General features: G+C 44.7%; 1 protein-coding gene across 2 annotated transcripts in view; it reads left to right on the top strand.

Annotated features, from left to right (window-relative positions):
• med23 (mediator complex subunit 23) overlaps positions 1 to 22,951 on the top strand; it is a 31,230-nt gene extending 8,279 nt beyond the window's left edge. For both annotated transcript variants that reach the window (XM_030781241.1, XM_030781240.1), the window contains 17 exons: positions 709 to 854; positions 1,160 to 1,405; positions 2,276 to 2,418; positions 2,716 to 2,890; positions 3,666 to 3,829; positions 4,950 to 5,074; positions 6,312 to 6,517; positions 9,641 to 9,821; positions 10,736 to 10,906; positions 11,931 to 12,147; positions 12,510 to 12,746; positions 13,127 to 13,292; positions 13,792 to 13,864; positions 14,392 to 14,606; positions 17,892 to 18,012; positions 21,880 to 22,011; positions 22,360 to 22,951. In XM_030781241.1, coding sequence (XP_030637101.1) covers positions 709 to 854; positions 1,160 to 1,405; positions 2,276 to 2,418; positions 2,716 to 2,890; positions 3,666 to 3,829; positions 4,950 to 5,074; positions 6,312 to 6,517; positions 9,641 to 9,821; positions 10,736 to 10,906; positions 11,931 to 12,147; positions 12,510 to 12,746; positions 13,127 to 13,292; positions 13,792 to 13,864; positions 14,392 to 14,606; positions 17,892 to 18,012; positions 21,880 to 22,011; positions 22,360 to 22,551 — 2,910 coding nt within the window. In that variant the 3' untranslated portion in view covers positions 22,552 to 22,951. The remainder of the gene's footprint in view (positions 1 to 708; positions 855 to 1,159; positions 1,406 to 2,275; positions 2,419 to 2,715; positions 2,891 to 3,665; positions 3,830 to 4,949; positions 5,075 to 6,311; positions 6,518 to 9,640; positions 9,822 to 10,735; positions 10,907 to 11,930; positions 12,148 to 12,509; positions 12,747 to 13,126; positions 13,293 to 13,791; positions 13,865 to 14,391; positions 14,607 to 17,891; positions 18,013 to 21,879; positions 22,012 to 22,359) is intronic.
• The last annotated feature ends 1,585 nt before the right edge of the window (positions 22,952 to 24,536 follow it).

Genomic DNA, 24,536 nt, shown 5'->3' on the forward strand with positions numbered 1-24,536 from the left:
TTGATCTCCTGCTCTGTGTTCATACCCGTTAGCTTAGCAGCATTACCTCATAGGGGACTCCTCTCTGCTCCAGCTGCTCCATCTGTCTAGTAACACAGCAGGAAGCCGCAGATTAAAGTGCTACATCTGCACTCGTCTCCCGAGTGCTGTAATTAGCCGTTCTGTGGATTCTCTTTCAGTCAAACCCGTCCAAATTGGTCATTAGCATGTAAATGTGGGAGCACTGCGCTAGCGTTAATCTGCCTGCGGCTGCTGGATGGACTGTCTGAGCTAACAGCCACTTCCAGTCCCCTCTGTACTCAAACTCAATGAGCAGGGAAAAAGACTGCTGTTCACTTCACTTCAGAGAGAAAAAAAAGTAAAGAGTTCCCTCATGTTCACAGTGAAAGGTGTGTGGTTATTATTAGGCCAACACTTCAGAGTTGAGGTTTAAAAGCAATGCCCCATAGAAGACGGTTGATTTGGACATGGAGCTAAATAATGCTGTTATATGTTTATATATATATATATTAACTTATAATGGATACTTTGATATGTGATTGGTTTACTGACCCAGCCAGTCAGGAGGGCAACGGGGAGTGTCTGAAAGATTACTTGGCACTCCAGAGTTTAGCAGTCCGATTTGTCCAGACTAATACTGGGTTGTGAGATTTGCTGTGGTAATTTTTAAGACGGTTTTCACGACGGCCGTATGTGTGTCCTCCGTAGTGCATCCCTGTCCCAGATATCAACAAGCCTCAGTCCACACACGCCTTCGCCATGACCTGCATCTGGATCCACCTGAATCGTAAAGCCCAGAACGACAACTCCAAACTACAGATCCCAATCCCCCACTCACTGAAACTCCATCACGAGTAAGTGCCTCAGACAGGGGTCTCCTCTCAGTCATGTAGTCCACACGCAAGTCTGTTACTGCTTTTCTCGGTATCCTACTGTTGTGTTACATTACATACAGAGTCCCCCCCCTCCCCCGCAGTAAAGTAATGAGTCTTCTGTGTGGACGGCAGTGCTTACCTGTAACATGTAAAGAAGGAGATGACGTACCCAAGGGCTAAGAAATTGCTTAGAGTGCACAATTAAAATACATCACGCTGGTTGCAAAGGCATTTAAAGTGGTTTCACACCATGTTCATACTCTCTCTCTCTCTCCACTCCTCAGGTTCCTACAGCAGAGTCTGCGTAATAAGAGTCTTCCAATGACAGACTATAAAATTGCTTTGCTGTGTAATGCCTACTCCACTAACTCAGAGTGCTTCACCCTGCCCATGGGCGTCCTGGTGGAGACCATCTACGGGAACGGCAGCATGCGCATCACCTTACCCGGCACCAACTGCATGGCATCGGGTTCCGTTACGCCACTACCCATGAACCTGCTGGACTCCCTCACTGTCCACGCCAAGATGAGGTGTGCCAATACAATACGGCTGTTAGGATACGTGTTTGAGGGGTGGGGTTTGGGGGAGAGGGTCGAGTTGAGTCAAACTGAAAGGGATGGACTTCATGATTTGTAGATTGCAATCTTATTTATTTATTTAGCCTTATTAAGTTTTTGTTTTATTTTGTTGTTGTTTTAAGTTTAAAGTGATTAAGGTTGAATTGTGGAATTCAGCACTGCCATATCACCGTGTACACGGTTAAAATATGACCATAAATTTGTTTTTGTTTGTTTTTTTTACACTGTGCCTATTCTCAGTAGTGTTTTTATTTGCCTATTATGAAGGAGTACTCTGTGAATGTCTGTTTTAATGAGTTAAAAGGTAGAGCCATTATCACCAAGGCTGTCAAAAAAATATCAGATTTACATAAGAGCAAAATCAGGGAAATTAATATACTCCCCTGCGCCTGTGATCCTGTTTTGAGAACATGAAATTACCTTTCTGTGCCAAATCAAAATGATTGCAGTGGAGCCATTGTGTTTCGGCTTTCCTGTGTGTCATGGTGATTTCTCTGGCTGTCTGAGGCTGGTTAAAAAAAGATGATAAAAATAATGAAGGTGCATTTGCCATGTTCTTGAGAACCAGTTTTTTCGGGAGAAAATCGTACCCTGACATCATTTCAAAATCGTGCTGCTAAATCAAACTTGTTCCATTTTGTAACCAGGTGATTTTGGTAGAAAATGAATCAGCATTTTGGTTTGAACGCGCATTCGTCTTTCACGTTGACCTTTACAACCGACAGAATTATAGCCCTCAGAAATACACTGTCAGAGCTGTACCTGAGTCAGACTCAGTTAAATGTTTATTTGTTTCTTAGTTTGTTTGTTTGTTTGTTGCAGCCTCATCCACAGCATAGCCACGCGCGTCATAAAACTCGCCCACGCCAAATCGAGCCTGGCTCTGGCCCCTGCCCTGGTGGAGACATACTCGCGCCTCCTGGTCTACATGGAGATCGAATCTCTGGGAATCAAAGGCTTTATCAGTGAGTCCGGACCCCTGGTCCTCCCTGCCATCACGGTGGAGTGGCCGTCTACATTTCTCTTACAGCACAGACAGGAAAATGGCCTTTAGTCTAGATTAAACTGAGTCAGGCCTCGCTTAATGAGGAATCCACATGGTTTAAAGTCGTTTTCTTTCTCTAAATAGATTAAAAAGAAATCTGGACATCTACACTGTCCATTAGTCGATGGCCCTGCTCATCTGACTCTTAACAGCAAGCTTGATTCTACGTGTATAATAGGTAAATATTGTGCGTTTGTTTGTTTGTTTGTTTATGTAGGCCAGCTCTTGCCCAACGTGTTTAAGTCTCACGCGTGGGGTATTCTGCATACCCTGCTGGAGATGTTTAGCTACAGGATGCATCACATCCAGCCTCACTACAGAGTTCAGCTCCTCAGTCACCTGCACTCCTTGGCCGCTGTGCCCCAGACCAACCAGAACCAGCTCCACCTGTGGTGAGACACCTTACGCTCATATACACAGATGCGTTCACGCCGAAACACACATCCCAAACACCGACACACACAGACACCTTCACACCGTAACACACGCCACCAACGCCGATACACACAGACACCTTCATGCCATAACACACATCACAAACATTCACACACACATGTGGCCAGACAACCTTCACAATATAACACGCATTGCAAACACTCATACATACAGATTCCCTCACAATGTAACACACATCACAAACACACAGACACAGTCCCGCCGTAACACACATCACAAATACTCATATGCACAGACGCCTTCGTGCTGTAACACACATCATTAACACTCATACACACATACGCCTTCATGACGTAACACACATCACACACATTCATACACACATACGCCTTCACGCTGTAACACACATCACACACACTCATACACACATACGCCTTCATGACGTAACACACATCACACACACTCATACACACATACGCCTTCACGACGTAACACACATCACAAACACTCATACGCACAGACGACCTCTCACTGCGGAGGTGGTGGATGTAATCACTGTAATCATGAACAAAATGAGTTCATTTATGGAATATGGGATATGATGATGGAAGGCTTTGCCTCTGAAAAGTGAAGTAAGACTCAACTGGAAGAGTCTGGAATGTGGAAATGAACAGGATCTTTAGAGGGATTTAGGATGGAATTGGGTTCTTGTATCTAAATGCTAGGTGTCTCTGTTTCTCTGTTTTGTGTGTGTGTGTGTGTGTGAGACAGTGTGGAGAGCACAGCCTTGAGACTGATCACTGCGTTGGGGAGTTCAGAAGTCCAACCCCAGTTCACCCGTTTCCTTAGTGACCCCAAAACGGTTCTGTCTGCTGAGTCTGAGGAGCTGAACCGTGCTCTCATCCTTACACTCGCCCGGGCCACACACGTCACAGGTACAAAACACACACACACGCACACACACACACGTGTCACGGGTACAAAACACACACTCACACTTCACAGGTACAAGACACACACTCACACGCCACAGGTACAAAACTCACTCAATAAAAACGCACTCACACGTACACGCATGTCTGACAACTCCCGTGTGCCCATCCTCCCATTCTGTGTCAGGAATACTCAGCTATCATTCAGCAGCCTCTGTGGATGTCCAATATTTATTCTACTCACTGCAGGGTAGCGCAGCCAAATGATTGGCTACACTGTCCCACTGTGAATGTAATAAATATCACAGACATAGCATCTATTTAATTCTGGAAAAAGTGATCTGTTAGACTATAATAGTTTCTTGTTAAACTATAACAACAACAACAATAATAATAATAATAACAATAATATTAATAATAATAATTTATTTTAAATTAATAATAATAATGAATTTACTCACCTTTCTCACTGCCATGTTTCTTCATGGCTATCTCTATGTAAAGAATATATTTGTTTACATAATGGATTATGGCTTACACTGTCAGATGTTGTCAGATGTTTGTTTATCTATTTTTTCTTCCTTTAATGTATTGGTGAGCCATTTTCTAAAAGTCAAAATCTTTTTTTTTTTTTTTTTTATCACATCGCCAGTTAAACCTGCTGTTTACACGTGGAAATGTGAAAATCACGTTTTCCTTTCATGCAAAGGAAAGCACTACCTGTGTAAACGGTAGAGTAAAATCCCTGTAATGACTCTGCTCTCTACAGGAATGGCAGTTGAAACCTCATACAGCCTAGCGCTGCTTCACATCACTCAAATGTGTCATTCTCGTACTGACTGGATGTGCACGGTGATTAGCTTTACCTGGACTGGTTTTGTCTCTCACAGATGTGTTCACTGTTCTGGATGCAGTCATAGTTTTGGACATGATTCCTGAAACATATCAACTGCAAATTTTTCTTTTCTTGAAATGCAAACAGAGCCAGCAAGTTCTACAGGACAGAAACAATCTTTTCTTTGTGTGTGATTTTTTTTTTTTCTTCAGAGGAGCCTGGCACATACCTGTCTTCATAAACAAAACCTGGTAAATGAATGTTCTTCCTTTTACGTGTTTGTCTTAGACTTCTTCACGGGGTCGGACTCCATCCAGGGGACCTGGTGCAAGGACATTCTGCAGACCATCATGAACTTCACTCCTCACAACTGGGCCTCACACACTCTCAGCTGCTTCCCAGCTCCGCTTCAGGTACACACACACACACACACACACACACTCTGTCTCTCTCTCTCTCTCTCTCTCTCTCAGCTGCTTCCCAGCTCTGCTCCAGGTACACACACACTCCCTTCCCATGGGACTGCAGATTCACCCTGCGGCAGAGTAAGACAGCCCGACCAGTGGAGAACTGCAGCGTAACTCCAACCTAGCAATAGATTCACACCGAACTCAGCCAGTCAAGACCCTCTCAGAGCCTCTGAGTCAGAGAATTACATATATTAAATTACAGAAAAAACATTAATAACTGCAGTAAACATTTCAGATCAGGTGCTTTTGTCCATAACATAGAACATAGTCTCTTTATTTTGCCTCCTCTGTGTTGCCTCTCCCAGGCCCTGTCGGCATTCGTTCCAACTAAGCATATTTGACTAATCAGCTCATAACTTAATTCAGGAAGGTCAGATAAAAAACTGTTCTCTGCTTGTGTGACACTTGAGGACAAGCACTGCCCTGGGAGACTGACTTGACTGAGTGCTTATGCTTAAATTAAAGGTCAGCCCCATGTTGGGCTTCAGGGCGCCCACGCCGGAGAACGCTTCCCTCTCAAAATGCAGACACCAATGTCACCATAAATGAAATGTCACACTACTCAAATATATAAATATATATATTTTTATAAATAATCGATGTTATTGATTTGTTAAAGGAAAAGGTCACCTTTTTTGTTTCCTTTTTGTTGTCTGTTCCTTTTAGTCGGGTTCTTTCCTTGGAATATTCCATTACGTAGCATTATGCTGGCTGTGATAACTGAGTTTCACAAGAAAAATGTTATCATGAGAAATGTTATCATCTTGGAAATCAGCTTTCACAGTCATAGAGAAAATCCCAAATCTGTTTTAGTAGTTGTTTTATGCGAGTATGGAGGTTTTTAAAAAAAAAAAAAGTGTCAGCTTTGATGTAGACTTTCCAATACCTGTGACCTTCATTGTTTCGCTATTATTGTACAAACAACTGCAGTTTTGTTTTTTTTGTTTTTTAATTGAGTTATACTTTTCTGGCAAAAAAATTGTAGTTTTAGGGATTAATTTCTCAGTTTAATGAAGCAGCTACTGAAGTTGAAGTGCAAAAATGTGTAATTAATTATTCTTCCTTCCTCAAATAAACACTACCAGCACACATAGCTTAGAGCATCATGGGTTCTGTGAGTATAGAACTAGGTAGGTAATCCATTGAGATTTGCTGAAATTGTGCCTTTTCCCCGTTTCAGGCATTTTTCAAACAAAACAACGTTCCTCAAGAGAGTCGTTTCAACCTGAAGAAGAACGTGGAGGAAGAGTATAGGAAGTGGAAATCCATGACGAACGAGAACGACATAATCACTCATTTCTCCATGCAGGGCTCTCCTCCGCTCTTTCTCTGTCTGCTCTGGAAGATGCTTCTAGAAACAGACCACATCAACCAGATTGGCTTCAGGTAAGAGTCACCTCAAACTTACAGCTCTTCCTTTCGAAACTCTCTTAGAAGCCTTTTACTTGAGTCGGCACGAGGCCCAAACTCAAACTCAAAGTGCTTCATCCAGCCCACGTAAAAACCGTTCTGGACACGTAGAACTCGACTCAAAAACGGGCACATATTCCACTCGACACGGAACAAAACTCCTGTGTGTCCGGTCCTCTGGGTGGGCGTGTCAGCCAGGGTCGCTTTACCTCTCTGTGTTTAGTGACTGTCAGTTGGGGCCTGTTGCGGTCTCTGGTAATGTTAGCCATGAAGTGCTATTCTCCACGGGCACCGCTCATTCCATCTTAATGCTGACACATTCAGCGGCTGGACCCTGGCTGTCCTGACAGGCCAGTGTCGGCTTCATTTTGACTGAGGTGTCTGATGATTGATGGATAGACTTAGGAAAGGTCACGGGTAATTGGGCATTCCAAATTAAGGAGAAGAAAGGGCAAGGAGAACACGATTTTCAATAAGATTTAAAAAAAAAAATCCTTCGGGTGGCTCATGGCTCAAACTCAAAGTGATTAATTCAAAATTCGATTTTTAAAACGTTATGGGCGTTTGAAATGTCAGTATTTTGTAGGCTTGGTGAAATAGTCTCTGTGAAGAGCTGCATTTTGTGTTCACTGCTCTGTGTCAATCAGTGTTTTAGCATACAGGCTTTGTGTTTAATCAGTAGGACGTTCAATTACATGTCCTTTGGACCAGCTAAATATTTAATATTCTTTGTTCATGCTTCATTAATACCGTCAGTCATAACTGTGTGAATATGGTGAAGGCTGTGTGTATTTGAATAATGTCTATTGAATTCCACACAAAACACTATTTTGACCGAATAATAAATATTAAAATTCTGCACATCAACAGAATCAGACTTAATGACCGTGACAGGTGTGTGTGTGTGTGTGTGTGTGTGTGTGTGTGTACGCATGCGTGCACATGTTTTTTTTGTTTTTTTTTTCCCTAAATTGAATGTTAAATGTGAGAATGGACAAAGCCCAAAGCCACGGTGCAGCTGCTCTCCTTTTGGCACTAAAGCGTGTGTGTGTGTGTGTGTGTGTGTGTGTGACAAAGGCCAGTTGTTTGTGCATGCGAGTGGCAGTGGTTTTCTTCTTGTGTGTTCTACTTGTGATTCAGGTCACAAGCCTTCAAAGATAACACAGAGAAAGATGTGTTTATGTAGCCTTTTCCAAACAGACAGAGAAAAATAGTGGAAATACAGAGACAGAACTGAGAGACAGAAGAACAGAAAAGGAGGGAGGAAGAGGGAGATAGGGAGGGAGAGAGAGAGAGCGAGTGAGCAGTTTGGCTGTTTTTGGCTCCTGCAGAGGTGACCATGGAGTTTTTATCCCCCAGAAGCTATCTGTACAACCTCACTGCCCACTGCCAAACTACTTTTAAGAAAAAGTTAACATAAAGTAAAAAGTTAACAGAAAAAACAACACTAAATTGATGCTAAGCGTTAACTTTCCCTCTACCTCTGAAGCCCCCCTCTGTTTCTTCTTTATTCTCTCTCTCTCCCCGTCTCGACCCTTCCCTTCTCTCTGTTTCTTCCCATACTCCCAACCACCCTCCCAATTTAAAACCAGTTCCTCTTCTCTGGCACTTGGATGATTAGATGGGTACTTTAGAGATAGAGGGACGGTAATAAAGTTTGGGTTGTCTGCTCTGCAAAGAGTGCTCTTCAGAGAGTCAGAGGCCTCAACAGTAATGATTAGATATTTAAATATTCTTATCCTCTCTCTCTCTGTCTTTCTTGCTCTCTCTCTCACATACACTCACACTCACACACACACACACACACTGTCTTGCTCTCTCTCCTTCTCTAACTCAGAGCTCCCAGTATTTCTTTATTGCCCTTATCAGCAGTGTCAGATCAGTCCAGTCTCTCTTTGGGAATGAGTGTTCAGAATGAAAATCAGACCTGTTCTCTGTGCCGTACTGATATTCACAGAATAGTTCTTGAAAGCTGCTTTTTATGGATAGATGTTTGGATTGGTTGTCCAATATACACATTGTTTTTGAAATAAGATAATCTGACGTTTATTGCAGTGGTACTTTCCAACAAAGCTTTTAAGGATTGACCAAGGTATTTAGTTCAAAAGCGTACGCGTTGGGGCACTTTAACAAAGCAAAACACACCGAAGCACATATGCACACACACTTAAAGACAAATCCTTCAGAGTGGTCTCAAGAGCTAGGAACATTACTCTATGGAATATCCACTTGACTGGCAAAGGCTGGTTGCAGTCAGGAGAAGTGCGTGTGCGTGTGTTGTGGTCATTCCATCTGTATCCACCTGGGTCTCAATATAAACCTGCCAAAACAGACAGACAGATTACACTGTCATAATGGGCTTTATCAGATTAATCAATGCATTAGCATGTTGAATCGTTTGTAAAGTATTTTTATTATGTTTCAATGCAGGAGGAACTGCGGTTGCTTAGGCAACCGCCGGTGGAAACCTAGAATAAGCAGGAGACACAGATAAATTTAATTAACTGGAATTGAATTGAACTTGAATTAATGAAGGTGGGGAAAATAGTTATAGCATTAATCAACTTTCCAACTTATCTCAAAAATCTTTTTGATCCGAAAGACGTCTATATACACAGTAGAATTTGTGATAGGATACAAAAAAATGCTTTAATTTTTTAAATTAGCACTAAAGACCCGGGCCAAGAGTTTTCACTGAATGGAATACAGGTTTCTTAATGCCAAAAACTTCTAAGTATTACATTAGAATACGGGTTTGAAGTTTGAGCTTTAAAAGGGATGCATCGTCTCTGTGGGGTCCTGTTAAGGAAGTTCACATATTTGTAGATACTAACTTCTTTGAGATACTAATATTAGCGTAGCCTATTTGTTAACGTTTTTTTTAAAAAAAAAAAAAAAAAAATTTTACAAAGATCCTGTTTCTAATTTAGTTAAAACACTCTCAGGTGTGTGCGCGTCATTACATCAGACATTTAACCTATGTACAGTTTTTAGCTGAATGAACTCATTCGATATTGTGGCGAATGTAGATATTATTGTTAGTTATCATATACTCACGTACCCTAACACTTTGTCTTCTGTCTTTTGCTGATACTTCAGGGTGCTCGAGCGGATCGGCGCCCGAGCTCTTGTGGCTCACGTGCGGACGTTCGCCGACTTTCTGGTTTACGAGTTTTCGACGTCCGCCGGCGGACAACAACTGAACAAGTGTATCGAGATTTTGAACGACATGGTGTGGAAGTACAACATCGTTACTCTGGACCGTCTCATCCTCTGTCTGGTACGGAATGTGCTTTTTTGGTTCGCAGAAGGTAACAACAAGAGAATCAATAACTTCCCCCACTACGGCTCCCTAGTTCATTCATCAGCACTCGATCAATAACCAACAATATCTCTAATCACGGGGAAAAACGCCTTTGTAGATTCGACAGGGAAACATTTCAAAGAGGAACTGGCTGTGTGTGAAAATCCCTCTGTGAAATACCAAAACATCATCTGAGATGTTTTATTCCCTCTTAAACCCTGTCTCAAACGCTAAACAGAAAATTGACAGATTATGCAGCAAACATCACTGCATCAGTGGTAGCAATGTAAAATACTGTTCTATCTCCTGTAGTCCTATAGCTGCAAACAGGCAGGAACATCAGTGTATTCATCAGAAAATACATAGATTCTGTTGTGAAACTGTGATACAGATTTACATGACTTTAAGTTTGATAAACAAATGATCTTTGTCTCAGCTGTTTATTACCGCTGAGAGCAAACTGGGACATTAAAGCAGTGTAAGTGTTGCTATTTCAGCAAATTTTGGTGGAACATTTAAAAAAAGTGTTGCTGGTTCTTGCATCATTTTTTTTTTATTAATCTTATCCAAACATTTTGTTTTTGTGAAATCCTACAGGATACGAATGCATAATCCCCCGGTGATTCTCCCTGACCCTGTTTGGGCTCGTATACTGCACTGTGGTGTATAATCTCACGCCCTGTGGTTTTCTCTCTCTCTCTCTTTATGTATTTATGTATTTATTTATTTCTCTCTCTTTCTCCCCCTCTCTATTTCTATTTCTCTCTCTCTCACTTCAACCCCCCTCCCCCCATTGATTTATCTATTATTTTGCTTGTTTGTTTATTTCTCTTTCTCCCCCACTCTCTCTCTCTCTCCGTCTCTCTTTCTTTGTCTGCCTCTCTGTGCAGGCAATGAGAAGTCACGAGGGGAACGAGGCCCAGGTCTGTTACTTCATCATCCAGCTCCTGCTGCTCAAGCCAAACGATTTCCGAAACCGCGTCAGCGACTTCGTCAAAGAGAACGCTCCGGAACACTGGCTACAGAGCGACTGGCACAACAAACACATGAGCTACCACAAGGTACCTTCCCCGACAGCCGCTCCCCAGCGCGTCAGCGGAGGTGCTACCCTGACAGCTCCGCTCAGCGGGGATACACAGATCTCCTTTCCCGACGCTCTGAGCCGCGTCTCTCCCCGCCACCGCCCGCTCTTTTAGTCGTGCTAAATCTTTAGAGACTCGATAGGCAAGAGCAGTCTTCACAAAGTGGTTGAGCATGTCAAATTGCTCAGTTTTGTAGCATGTGGCTCTTTTTTCGCTTTGCCTGATTGGAGTTTTGTGCTTTTTTTCTTTTTTTTTTCTTGGTCTAAACATATGTGGTGAATGGATTTTTTTTTTTTCCCCTGCGCTCATTATCGTAATAGCATATGTCTGACTATCCGCTTGTCTGGATTGAGTTCCTCCTGTATCTCACATGTCCCCGTTAGCGTTTCTGGTTCCATCACAATGGAACAGACGATGGATCTGGTTTGCAATTACACAACATTATCTGCAGAACAATCAATGCTGATAAACCCAGATGTTATCCTCCAGACCTCATTTTGTTTGAAGGGCTATAAAATGTTAACTCTGTGTCTGTGTATGTATGTGTGTGTGTGTGTGTGTGTGTGTGTGTGTGTGGGCACACACGCGTGTGTTTCTGTTGTGTGTATGTGTGTGTGTGCTCTTCTGTCTCTGTCTCTTTGGCATTTGTGTGTGTGTTGAGAGTGACCCCCACTAATGCTGACATTTAGATTAGTTGCCTCTTCAGCCTGGGCAGAGCTGTGTGTCATGCCTTTAAGGCAGGGTTGTGTGTGTGTGTGTGTGTGTGTCTGTTTGTCTGTTTGTGTATGTGCGTGCAGCGGCTGAGTCGGAGATTGTGTGTATCTGTCGTGACTTGGAAACAGGGTTCTTTGCTGTGTGTGTGTGTGTGTGTGTGTGTGTGTGTGTGTGTGTGGTGATTTGGAGGCAGGGTTCTTTGCTGTGTGTCTGAGGCTTAGACCAGTGTGCTGTGGCCTTTATAGGCAGTGTAGTAGGATTAACCAGCGTGAACTCTTGTTTTCTGCAGAAATACCCAGAGAAGCTTTACTTTGAGGGCTTGGCTGAGCAGGTCAACCCCCCCATGCAGCTGCAACCGCAGTACCTGCCCATCTACTTTGGCAATGTCTGCCTGCGCTTCCTGCCCGTCTTCGACATCGTTATCCACCGCTTCCTGGAGCTCCTGCCCGTCTCCAAGTCTCTGGAGACCTTGCTCGATCACCTGGGTGGGCTTTATAAGTTTCACGGTAAGGAAAGAACCCCCCCGCTCACCCGCCCTTTCCGCACTCACACACACACACACACACACACACATATACACACGCGCGCGCACAAACAAACACACACAGCCATCTGTTTAAAAGCTTCTCCTCTGTCTCTAGCATCTCCCACCACAAGTCTTAATCATCATGTGTTTTGGCATCTGCAGTGATGAAAGGACTAAGTGATCTCAAATGCTATTTCAAGAGAGTGAATTTGATTACAATAGCCAAAACAATTAAGAAGACATTATGCCTCATGAATACACGGCGTATGCTGTAGAGCCGGATGTTGACTTTTTTACGTAGAGAAACAGATCAAATCTCTAACGTGGTGTTTTGTTCTCCAGATCGCCCGGTGACATATCTGTACAACACCCTTCATTACTATGAGAGGCACCTTCGTGACCGTACCAATCTGAAGAGGAAGCTTGTTCACGCCATCATGAGTTCTCTGAAAGACAACCGCACCCCGGGCTGGTGCCTGAGTGAGACCTACCTCAAATTCGGCATGAACCCGCGTGACGACAACATCTGGGTACCGGACGACACCTACTACTGCAAGCTGATTGGTCGCCTCGTTGACAATATCCTCAAGCGTGCAGGGGCGGGGCGGGGTGGGGCAGGGTGGGAGGGGGTTTTCGATTTGTCTTTTGGATCAGTTCTTTTTATTTTTCGGCCTTATCCAATTGTCATCTGTCTCAGTTGTGCACAGTTATTGCTCTGTGTGTGTGTGTGTGTGTGTGTGTGTGTGTATGTGTGTGTGTGTGTGATTCTTGAGTGTTTGTTAATGTCTCCCTGTAGTGTAGGACAGTTTGTGAATTTATTTGCTGACCCGGAAAATTAATTGAACAGTCAATGAACAAGCCTATCTGCATAATGAAATTAAAGACACACACACACACACACACACACACACACACGACAAGTGTGCACGCACTGAACGATTTTCCTTAGCACTTTCCACCCATGGCAGGCAAATCTCCCGGCCCTTTTCCCAACTGCGACTGGCGTTTTAACGAGTTCCCCAACCCCGCCGCCCACGCGCTGCATGTGACGTGCGTGGAGCTGATGGCGTTGGCAGTGCCAGGGAAGGACGTTGGCAATGCCCTCCTCAACGTGGTCCTCAAGAGGTCAGCCAAGGCTCAGTACGCAGTATCTGCCGCTTACACACAAAAAACACAGCCTTCTCCACTGGCTTGAGACACATGAGTTTTTGGGTGGTTTTTTTCTCGTTTGGGCACGTTGACGTAGCGTAGTGACAGGTCACCTTAATTCCTTCGTCGAATTCTGTCCCCAAGAGACGCCTTCATACTGGAGAAAACGTGTTTTGTCATACCGGTGCAGATCACAGAAATCCCTAATAGCTCTGGACAGAAGCCGATGTTAATGTCTAATGGGTTTTTATATTTCTGCATTGCATTTTATTATGTAGCATAATACACTGTTGATTGATGTATTGTGTTGTGCTGAGTGGCAGTAACTGTCCTTTTTCGAGTGTGTGTGATGAGCTCTTTTGAGGGTAGTGGCGTTAAGGCGGAAATGTCAGAATGATATGAGCTGAAATGATATATATTTTTTGATTTGTAACTGGCTGTGTGTGTGTGTGTGTGTGTGTGTGTGTGGTCACAGTCAGCCGCTGGTGCCGCGGGAAAACATCACAGCCTGGATGAATGCCATTGGCCTGGTCATTACCGCTCTGCCTGTAAGACACTTCAGCTTCTGCTCTCTCAGTCTACATCTCAGTCTGTCATTCTGTCTCTGCCCTCTGTCTTGTTCGTGTGTCCCCTCTTATGTTACTGTCTCTCTCTCTTTCTTTCTCTCTCTCTCTTCCACTCTCTCTCTTTCTCTCTTTCCTTTCCACTTTTGTCTCTCTTGTCTTCTGTCAGTCTCCACCTGAGGTTGGCATTCTGTCTCTCCCTCTTTTCTTTTTTCTGTTTTTCCCCCTCTTTGTTTGTTTTTTCTTTCTTTCTTTCTTTCTTTCTTTCTTTCTTTCACTCCCCCCTCTCTCTTTTATTATTCTGGCACATATCAAACAGACATTGGTGTCCCTGGGTGATTGTTGGAAGCTCTGATTTACAGAATGTTCTAGATGATCTCCCTTAAAGCTCCCTGTAGCCAATTTAAATTGTCTGATGCTCGCTCTCTCTCTCTCTCTCACTCTCTCTCTCTCTCTCCCTGTTCCTCTTCCTCTCCCTCCCTCCTTCCGTCTCTTTCTCCCTGTGTGTTTAGGAGCCGTACTGGATAGTGCTCCACGACCGTATCGTGAGTGTTATCTCCAGTCCTGCGTTGACCTCAGAGACAGAGTGGGTCGGCTACCCTTTCCAGCTGCTGGACTTCACGGCCTGTCACCAGTCGTACTCGGAGATGTACTGCAGCTATGTGCTAGCGCTAGCACACGCCGTCTGGCACCACTCCAGCATAGGCCAGCTCTCCCTCATTCCCAAGTAAGCCCTGGAATCCGCAGCAGTGCCGAGCTCTCTCCGTGCCAGCTTTAGGCCCCTAATCCTCTGACACCGAGCGAAAGAACGAGCTTAAAACCAGAAAGAGCGAGACAGAAAGCCGTTTCTTCTTAGAGGTCGAACGTGTGAAGCATGTGAATGTTTCTGCAGCGTCATCTGTAAGTCTGCACATCTGCGCTTATGTCCGCTGGTCTAGTCTGGTCACTGTTTCCAGTAGCCTGTACCGTACCACAGAGAGAGATTCCCTTTAGCCAAGGCATGAATCAAAGACTCTCTGGCTGAGAGTTGTGTAGTTCCTTAGTGTCATACCCAGTAGCCAATCTAATGATATCTTTCAATACCAACTCAATGATATCATTATATATAAGCATAATGATCCCTCGAAGTACCAACTTAATGATAGTTTGTAGTACCAGTTAATGATATTGTGTAGGATGCGCTTTATGACACAGCGTGGTATTAAATGAACAGTACAGGGTTGGGTGGGGGTAATGACCATGTGCTGTATAGGATTGGTGTGACCTGTTTAAATGGGAACAGAGATTGGTAATAACATTTAAAGGCCAGCTGGCTTAGCTCTAGCATTACCAGCCTGAGGGAACACACACACGCATTCCCAGTTTAAACGTGAGTGCTCCGTTTGGACCGGCCTGAGGAACTAATGCGGTGGATTAGGCTGGTTCTCGGCTTTTGGCAGAGCGATTTAATGGAGCTCTATCATTTCCATTTTCAGGACTTTTAAGGAACAGCACAATGGACAGAGGTTCGAGGTTCAGATTATTTAACGATAAATGGACGGGGCTTTTTGTTTGGGAGCGTTATGTCGGCACCGCCAGAGAAAAATGTGCTCGTACCATTGAGGAAAAATTCTACCTTATCACAGAAAGTAACGAGGTTTTTTTGTTGTTGTTTTTTTTTTAAACTCGTCCACAAAAGAGCAGCTTGTTTAGAAAAACCCTGTATTCAGCTGTCGTTACATTGGCAAGTTCACAAGCAGTTCTGTTTAAATCAGCTAGCGTGTGCGAGTTTAATGTATACGCTTTTTTAATCCTACAGGGGTCTGAACCACAAGGGTTGTTTGGTCTAATCGGTGGTATTATTATAATATGAAGACATTTCTGTTGCTTATGAAAATTTTAGACCCTGTTTACCATGGCTTGTATAAAGGACGCTTGTGTAAAACGTTAAAGTCTCTCCGGCATCCAAAGAGAGAGAGAGAGAGAGAGTTTCTCTTTTCCTGTGCTAAAGGTAGCCCTAAAGGAGTCCTTTTTATTCAAAGGAACCTCGGCGGCACTCTGACAAAGAACCATAAACCTGCTAAGCTACACTGCCTGGCCAAAAAAAAAAAAAGGTCACGCGCTCTAATATTTTGTCGGACCGCCTTCAGCTTTGATTACGGCGCACATTCACCGTGGCGTTGTTCCGACAACCTTATGCAGCGGCACGACATTTATTTCCGCCCAGAGTTGCATTCATTTTTGGCCGAGATTTTGTTGACGATGGGAGAGTCGAAGCACTCCGTAAAGCCTTCTCCAGCACATCCCAAAGACTTTCGATGGGGTTAAGGTCAGGACTCTGTGGTGGCCAGTTCATGTGTGAAAATGATCCCTCATGCTCCCTGAACCACTCGCTCACAATTTTAGCCCGATGAATCTAGGCATTGTCGTCCTGGAATATGCCCGTGCCATCAGGGAAGAAAAAAATCCACTGATGGGATAACCTGGTCATTCAGTACATTCAGGTATTCAGCTGACTTCATTTTATTGCCACATAAACGTCGCTGAGCCTAGACCTGACCAAATGAAGCAACCCCAGATCATAACACTGCCTCCAGAGGCTCCAAATCCAAATGGTGACTTTTTCTTTTTGGGCCAGGCAGTGTCCATTACAGTTGTGTTCCTAAACAACCTCTCAGGGATTGGAACCTGCAACCTTTTGGTTTCTGTACAGTAAGGGCTGCAGGTACTGTGTAAACACTGTTCCGCTCAGTTGAAAAAAGGTTTCCCGTGTCAAGTGCAAACTCGGCTGACACTGTTTAGACTGGCAGAGGCCTAGTTTTGTCATGTGTGAGGATGTTGTTCAGATCAGCAGTGGTTGATGAATGGCTGTAAGGCTTGTTTGTTGTTTTGGTAGAGGAACGTAGACTCTGTACTCTAACTCTCCTATTTGTTTTCAGCCATCTGGCAGAGATGCCCAAGTACAAGCCTGTACTGTCAGCATGATGGAGATAGGGTGTGTGTGTGTGTGTGTGTGTGTGTGAGACAGAAATAGACAGAGGGAGAGAGAGCGAGAGAGAGGGAGGGAGGGAGGGAGGCCCTCAGTGAGTGCTGTCCTGTTGAGGGCAACAAGTTGTACTCTGTGACAGGCAATCCCAGGAAGACACAGACACACACACACACAGAGACATACATAGTCCCTGACGTGGGCAATAGAGTGTGTCGTACGCTTCTGACAAGTCTGTTGTGAGCCGGAGACAACACACACACACACACACACTCGCTCAGTGTAGCCAGCGGGAGCTGACTTGCCATGCACTTGTTGTCTGTTGCTATTCCTCTTTATCTCTCAGCTCAGCTCAACTTATTACCTGATGCAATTCCAGGCTGACAACAGCAACTCGGTTGTATCTCTCTCTCTCTCTCTCTCTCTCTCTCTCTCTCTCTCCTTCTTTTGCTCTCACTGTATCTCTCTCTTTCTCTCTATCTCTCTGTGCATCTGTCTATCTCATGCATCATTTTCATGTTTTTTCTGTTATGCCTTTGAAGATATGTACATGTATTTTTTCAGGTGGTTCAAACAGAATCATGTAGTTGACAGAGCAGATCTCAGATCAGAGATTACTGGTTACGTTTCGACGCCTCAGTCATATCTTGTGAGAAGCAGATCAGAAATGCAGCTTTGAGTCTTGTTTGCTTGGCATTGCTTCTGTATCTCATGCTATCCAGGTATCCACTGGACACAGTTCAGTTACTGACTGATAAAGCACATAGCTGTTTCACTGAAATAACCGTTCTTATCCAGGATTAGACTTAAAGGTACTTAAATAAGTGTAAGACTCAACAATGCTGATTTGACTGTCATAATAGCTTTCGGTAACACTTTATGTTTAAGCGGTGTATTAAAACCATGGTGTTAGAGTTTGTCGGTATAAAATGCAAATAGAGGTAGTATGTCAGTGATATCAAATGAGACATTTTAATACTGAATCTCAGTCGCTATCTCTATCTGTCTCTCTGTCTCTGTCTCTTTCTCTCTCTCTCTCTCTGTCAGGTTCCTGTCAGAGGTGTTGAAGCCCATTGTGAGGACAGAGTTTCAGTTGTTGTACGTGTATCACCTGGTGGGGCCGTTTCTACAGCGCTTCCAACAGGAGAGAACCCGCTGCATGCTGGAGGTGAACATCTGTTTCATTTGTCCTCTTTCATTTGTCTTCTTCTCCCTCCCTCTGTTATGGTGACATCACTCCCATAGAGCACGTGCCACACAGGTTCACAGTCTGCATTGTCTGTCTGTGGAATATCAATAGTCTTTATCACCGTACTTTTCAAGTGTGTTCATTAACCTTAGCATTATCAGTATAATGGACTTGTTCAGACTTGTTGGTGATATCTGGACTAAGAACATGCTTGGGAATGAGAAGGGTGTGTCTGTCTCTCCTGCACAGTCAAGTCACCTTCAACATCACTGCTCCATTTGTCTTCATACACCTGCAGCTGTTTGTTTGTGTGTGTGTGTCTTTGAGAAACCCTTGAATTTTCTCTCCCTCATTCTTTAAAAAAGCATGCAGCTTCAGGGGGTGTAGAGAACAGAACATTGTGTGTGTGTGTGTGTGTGAGTGAGAGAGAGAGAGAGAGAGCAAGACAGGGTGTGCTCAAAGACTTGCCTACGAATACTTTTAATATCGCAAGAGATACTGTCGTGTTAAAGTAGAGAGGTTTGGTGCATTTGGTATAGACATTCCTGTGTGAATGCAGAAAGGCCAGGACTAGAGACACTGGGACATGTAAAAGTAGAGTAGGAGGTAGAGACAGGTGTGTGTAAAAGTGAAGTAGGGGGAGAGACAGGGGTGTGTAAAAGTGGAGCAGGGGGTAGAGACAGGAGTGTGTAAAAGTGGAGTAAGGGGATAGACAGGGGTGTGTAAAAGTGGAGTAGGGGGTAGAGACAGGGGTGTGTAAAAGTGGAGTAAGGGGAGAGACAGGGGTGTGTAAAAGTGGAGTAGGGGGAGAGACAGGGTTGTGTAAAAGTGGAGCAGGGGGTAGAGACAGGAGTGTGTAAAAGTGAAGTAAGGGGAGAGACAGGGGTGTGTAAAAGTGGAGTAGGGGGTAGAGACAGGGGTGTGTAAAAGTGAAGTAGGGGGAGAGACAGGGGTGTGTAAAAGTGAAGTAGGGGGAGAGACAGGGGTGTGTAAAAGTGGAGTAGGGGGAGAGACAGGGGTGTGTAAAAGTGAAGTAGGGGTAGAGACAGGAGTGTGTAAAAGTGGAGTAAGGGGAGAGACAGGGGTGTGTAAAAGTGGAGTAAGGGGAGAGACAGGGGTGTGTAAAAGTGAAGTAGGGGGAGAGACAGGGGTGTGTAAAAGTGAAGTAGGGGGAGAGACAGGGGTGTGTAAAAGTGGAGTAGGGGGAGAGACAGGGGTGTGTAAAAGTGGAGTAAGGGGAGAGACAGGGGTGTGTAAAAGTGGAGTAAGGGGAGAGACAGGGGTGTGTAAAAGTGGAGTAGGGGGAGAGACAGGGGTGTGTAAAAGTGGAGCAGGGGGTAGAGACAGGAGTGTGTAAAAGTGGAGTAGGGGGAGAGACAGGGGTGTGTAAAAGTGAAGTAGGGGGTAGAGACAGGGGTGTGTAAAAGTGAAGTAGGGGGAGAGACAGGGGTGTGTAAAAGTGGAGTAGGGGGAGAGACAGGGGTGTGTAAAAGTGGAGTAGGGGGTAGAGACAGGGGTGTGTAAAAGTGGAGTAGGAGGAGAGACACTGGGGTGTGTAAAAGTGAAGTAGGGGGAGAGACACTGGAGTAGGGGGAGAGACAGGGGTGTGTAAAAGTGAAGTAGGGGGAGAGACACTGGGGTGTGTAAAAGTGGAGTAGGGGTAGAGACAGGGGTGTGTAAAAGTGAAGTAGGGGGTAGAGACAGGGGTGTGTAAAAGGGAAGTAGGGGGTAGAGACAGGGGTGTGTAAAAGTGAAGTAGGGGGTAGAGACAGGGGTGTGTAAAAGTGAAGTAGGGGGTCGAGACAGGGGTGTGTAAAAGTGGAGTAAGGGGAGAGACAGGGGTGTGTAAAAGTGAAGTAGGGGGTCGAGACAGGGGTGTGTAAAAGTGGAGTAAGGGGAGAGACAGGGGTGTGTAAAAGTGAAGTAGGGGGAGAGACAGGGGTGTGTAAAAGTGAAGTAAGGGGAGAGACAGGGGTGTGTAAAAGTGAAGTAGGGGGTCGAGACAGGGGTGTGTAAAAGTGGAGTAAGGGGAGAGACAGGGGTGTGTAAAAGTGAAGTAGGGGTAGAGACAGGGGTGTGTAAAAGTGGAGTAAGGGGAGAGACAGGGGTGTGTAAAAGTGAAGTAGGGGTCGAGACAGGGTTGTGTAAAAGTGGAGCAGGGGGTAGAGACAGGAGTGTGTAAAAGTGAAGTAAGGGGAGAGACAGGGGTGTGTAAAAGTGGAGTAGGGGGTAGAGACAGGGGTGTGTAAAAGTGAAGTAGGGGGAGAGACAGGGGTGTGTAAAAGTGAAGTAGGGGGAGAGACAGGGGTGTGTAAAAGTGGAGTAGGGGGAGAGACAGGGGTGTGTAAAAGTGAAGTAGGGGGTCGAGACAGGGGTGTGTAAAAGTGGAGTAAGGGGAGAGACAGGGGTGTGTAAAAGTGAAGTAGGGGGTAGAGACAGGGGTGTGTAAAAGTGGAGTAGGGGGAGAGACAGGGGTGTGTAAAAGTGGAGTAGGGGGAGAGACAGGGGTGTGTAAAAGTGGAGTAGGGGGTAGAGACAGGAGTGTGTAAAAGTGAAGTAGGGGGAGAGACAGGGGTGTGTAAAAGTGAAGTAGGGGTCGAGACAGGGGTGTGTAAAAGTGGAGTAGGGGGTAGAGACAGGGGTGTGTAAAAGTGAAGTAGGGGTAGAGACAGGGGTGTGTAAAAGTGAAGTAGGGGGAGAGACAGGGGTGTGTAAAAGTGAAGTAGGGGTCGAGACAGGGGTGTGTAAAAATGGAGTAAGGGGAGAGACAGGGGTGTGTAAAAGTGGAGTAAGGGGAGAGACAGGGGTGTGTAAAAGTGGAGTAAGGGGAGAGACACTGGGGTGTGTAAAAGTGGAGTAGGGGGAGAGACAGGGGTGTGTAAAAGTGGAGTAAGGGGAGAGACAGGGGTGTGTAAAAGTGGAGTAAGGGGAGAGACAGGGGTGTGTAAAAGTGAAGTAGGGGGAGAGACAGGGGTGTGTAAAAGTGAAGTAGGGGTCGAGACAGGGGTGTGTAAAAGTGGAGTAAGGGGAGAGACAGGGGTGTGTAAAAGTGGAGTAGGGGGTAGAGACAGGGGTGTGTAAAAGTGGAGTAAGGGGAGAGACAGGGGTGTGTAAAAGTGGAGTAAGGGGAGAGACAGGGGTGTGTAAAAGTGGAGTAGGGGGAGAGACAGGGGTGTGTAAAAGTGGAGTAGGGGGTAGAGACACTGGGGTGGGAAAATGGAGAGGATGAGAGAGGGGGGTAGCAGCAGGTGTGCTGGAGGATTAGACTTTGGATGAAATGACTGCGTGTGTGTCATTCAGTTAAAACAGGACACTGGCCCACTGGGTCTTCTCTAAGCTGCTTTTAGAACTCTCTCTCTGTCACTGTCTCTCTGTTGTATGGCAGTCAAAGAGATTCTCTGGCCAGCCCTGGGCCCAAATCAGTTTTTCCTAGAAAAACCCTTATCCCCTTAGAACTTGCTCTCAGCAAATACAGAGTTGCCATAACAACCACTCTTTTGAATAGGTGTCAAGTGAATCCTTGAAACCTTGTTGAAATTTCCCCCCCATGTCTTAAAGATATGGTTAAGTATCTCTTCTAAAAAGTCTAGCAAGCAGTTGTTTATATTTTTCATTTGCTTTAATGTTCTTTCCCAGAAAGACTCACGTCAGTATTGAATCAACACAGCATGCTCACTATTGTCGGTTTTACCTGAAGCATTGGTAATTGATTCTTCACTTTGTGGGTATAGCAGCGGTCTTAAAAATAATGTTCTCTCTCTCTCTCTCACTCACTCACTCACTCACTCACACACTCACACACACACACACACACACTCACACACACACACACACACACACACACAGATTGGGGTGGCCTTCTACGAGATGCTTCAAGCTGTGGACCAGCACAGTAAACACTTGGCATACATGGACCCCATCTGTGACTTCCTCTACCACATCAAATACATGTTCACAGGAGACAGTGTCAAGGACCAGGTAACGCCTTCGCAAATTCAAATGATCCTTTTCCTCCCAATCATATTTCTCCTTTCCCCCAGTCACCTCTCAGCAGCTGCTACAGACACACTAAATTCCTTTGGGCCTCCTTGTAATTCAGATAAGCATTTCCATTTCTCCCCCTCTTTCTACTTCAGAATTCTTTATTGACATTTAATTTCAAGGTCAATAGGACAAAGAGTTTGTTTTTCACTCTCAGGACCTGTTTTTAATGTTTTTTGAATCGTCGAGTACTCCCGCTCTGTTCTTTGTTCTTGTCGTCTTTTTTTCTCTCTTGAATAATCCTTCTTTTCCGCGGTTGATTCTGTCGTTTTCACCCGCCTGCAGGTGGAGAAGATCATTTGCACGCTGAGGCCGGCTATGAAGCTCCGCCTCCGATTCATCACCCACATCAGCAAGATGGAGCCGGCGGCAACCGTCACTACGGCGACCAGCGCCCCTCAGCCAACCAGCGTGTCTTCCCCCGCCTCCCAGAGTAACGCCGGAACCTCGAACGTCTCTCTCTCTGTGGCACAGTAACAGGGGCTCCAGTTTTCAGCAAAAAATGTTGAATTCCAAGCCTCCATAGCCTTACGAGCTGATTCGATTTTTATTATTTTTTAACCATCCAACGCAGGACTGGTTTATGAATTTAGAATCAGGTGCGTGTGCAGTGTTGAGCCACGAATAGGTAAAAGCAAAGCAACCATGACTCTCAGATTTCCAGAGGATGAATGACTTGCCTTTGAATTCAAGACGATTTTGATTCCATCTTGAGTTTACCTCGTGTCCTTAGCTTTTGGCCCAGTTTTCACTGAGACTGTCCAAACAGAAAGAGAAAGCCTGGTGTTCATTCTCATTCCGAGGACAAGGGGGGCAACCAAATCTGGGTCTTTCTGATGGATAAGTATTAATAGATAGCACTCAATTTTTTTGTCATAAAATGGAAGCTTTTTACAGCTGTCTGCTTTTTTGTTGTTGTCATAAAATCATGTCATTTTGGCTCAGCTTTCGCTTCCATCTCTTACCTGATAGCTCTGTGCCTCCAAAGTGTGTATTTGAAATGAATTATGAAACGAATAGTGTGTGTTGGCCCAGTGGTGTTTTCATATCAAATAAACAAGATGCTTTTTCCTTTTTTTCAAAATGGTCTTCACTGCAGGTTGTGTGTGTGTGTGTGTGTGTGTGTGTAATGTTGTCTGATGGCATGTATCTTTAATTGTTGTGTGTCTGCACACGTGTGAGTGTGTGTTTTTACCAGCATGTGTAGATAACTGTGTGTGTGTCTGATTATTTGAGCGAGTGTGTCTGCTTCTCTGTGTAATGGTGTGTGTCTCCGAACAAGTGTCCGGGTAATTGTCTGTGTCTGCTTGCGTCAGTGCTTTGGCAACTTGGTGTCAGATCCAGACATCTCAGCTGCACTGGTGTAATGTCCAAATGCATAAACAGAGACAGCCCCTGCTCGGCGGGAAAAGTTCAGCATTGGTTCAATGCCCCAATCCTGTTTGCCACCGCTAAACAGACATGAAGGAATGGGCACAGTCCGTTACACAAATACCCACAGAAAGGCCTTAAATCAGCACGTTGTTTCACTCGGGTCACCGGAACTACTACTCGTGTAGTATGTGACCATATTCAGACACTTAAATGTTTTAATTAATGGAGTATGTGCTTAAATTGCAGTTGTTTACTTCTCACTCTGTTCATATGACGTGTACACTGTAACTTGAGCTATACCTGAAAATTACATTAGGTTTCAGAAAAGGAACAATGACAGTAGGACCACACGTGAGCCCTGACAACCCCAGCATAACTGTTGTTTGGGAAGGAAATTGTGGATGGAGAGGGAGAGAGAACAATACTGGAGTGAATTCTGACATTACTCAGTTGTCAATAACAAGCGTGGTGGTTGTGCTCCGCACAAGTGCCCACGTGTGATGTGGCCACTTGTTCAGTCGAAAACACTATCGAGTTAATGTAAGCAGTTAGCACGGATTTTATCACAACCAAGAGAGGCTATTTTATTATTTCAATGAAAAGACGAAATGTTAAAAGGACCATGTGGAAATACCATATTTGAGGTCATTTTTATTTTCAGAAACGTTCATAGTCGGGGCGGTGAATGAATAGCCTGTTTGGAGTTTTTAGCATTGATCATTTCGGGGGCGCAAGGCAACAGACAGTGAAACAGACGACGAGGAAAGTGATCATTTCTTTCCGCGAGATCATTTCTTTCCGCGGGATCACTCACGCATGGTCATTAATTCTCGAGACGTGGGTCGCTGATTATAATTAACATAGTATACCATAAGAGATACGCTCAGAGAGCCTGAGTGATTGTGAATTGCTGAAGCTCGTAGATGACTGATTCAAAAATAATCAGGAGAGTGAGAAAACTGGGTCATGTAATCATGACTTCACTATATGAATGTGAATGTTTTCACCCTCTCGCACGCACACTCTGCCTATCAGCCCATCACCAATTTCAAGTAATCAAAAGTCTGACTGCTGTCTGCAGTTGAAAA

The sequence above is a fragment of the Chanos chanos genome, chromosome 8 (assembly GCF_902362185.1).
Source record: "Chanos chanos chromosome 8, fChaCha1.1, whole genome shotgun sequence".
Classification (NCBI taxonomy): Eukaryota; Metazoa; Chordata; class Actinopteri; order Gonorynchiformes; family Chanidae; genus Chanos; species Chanos chanos.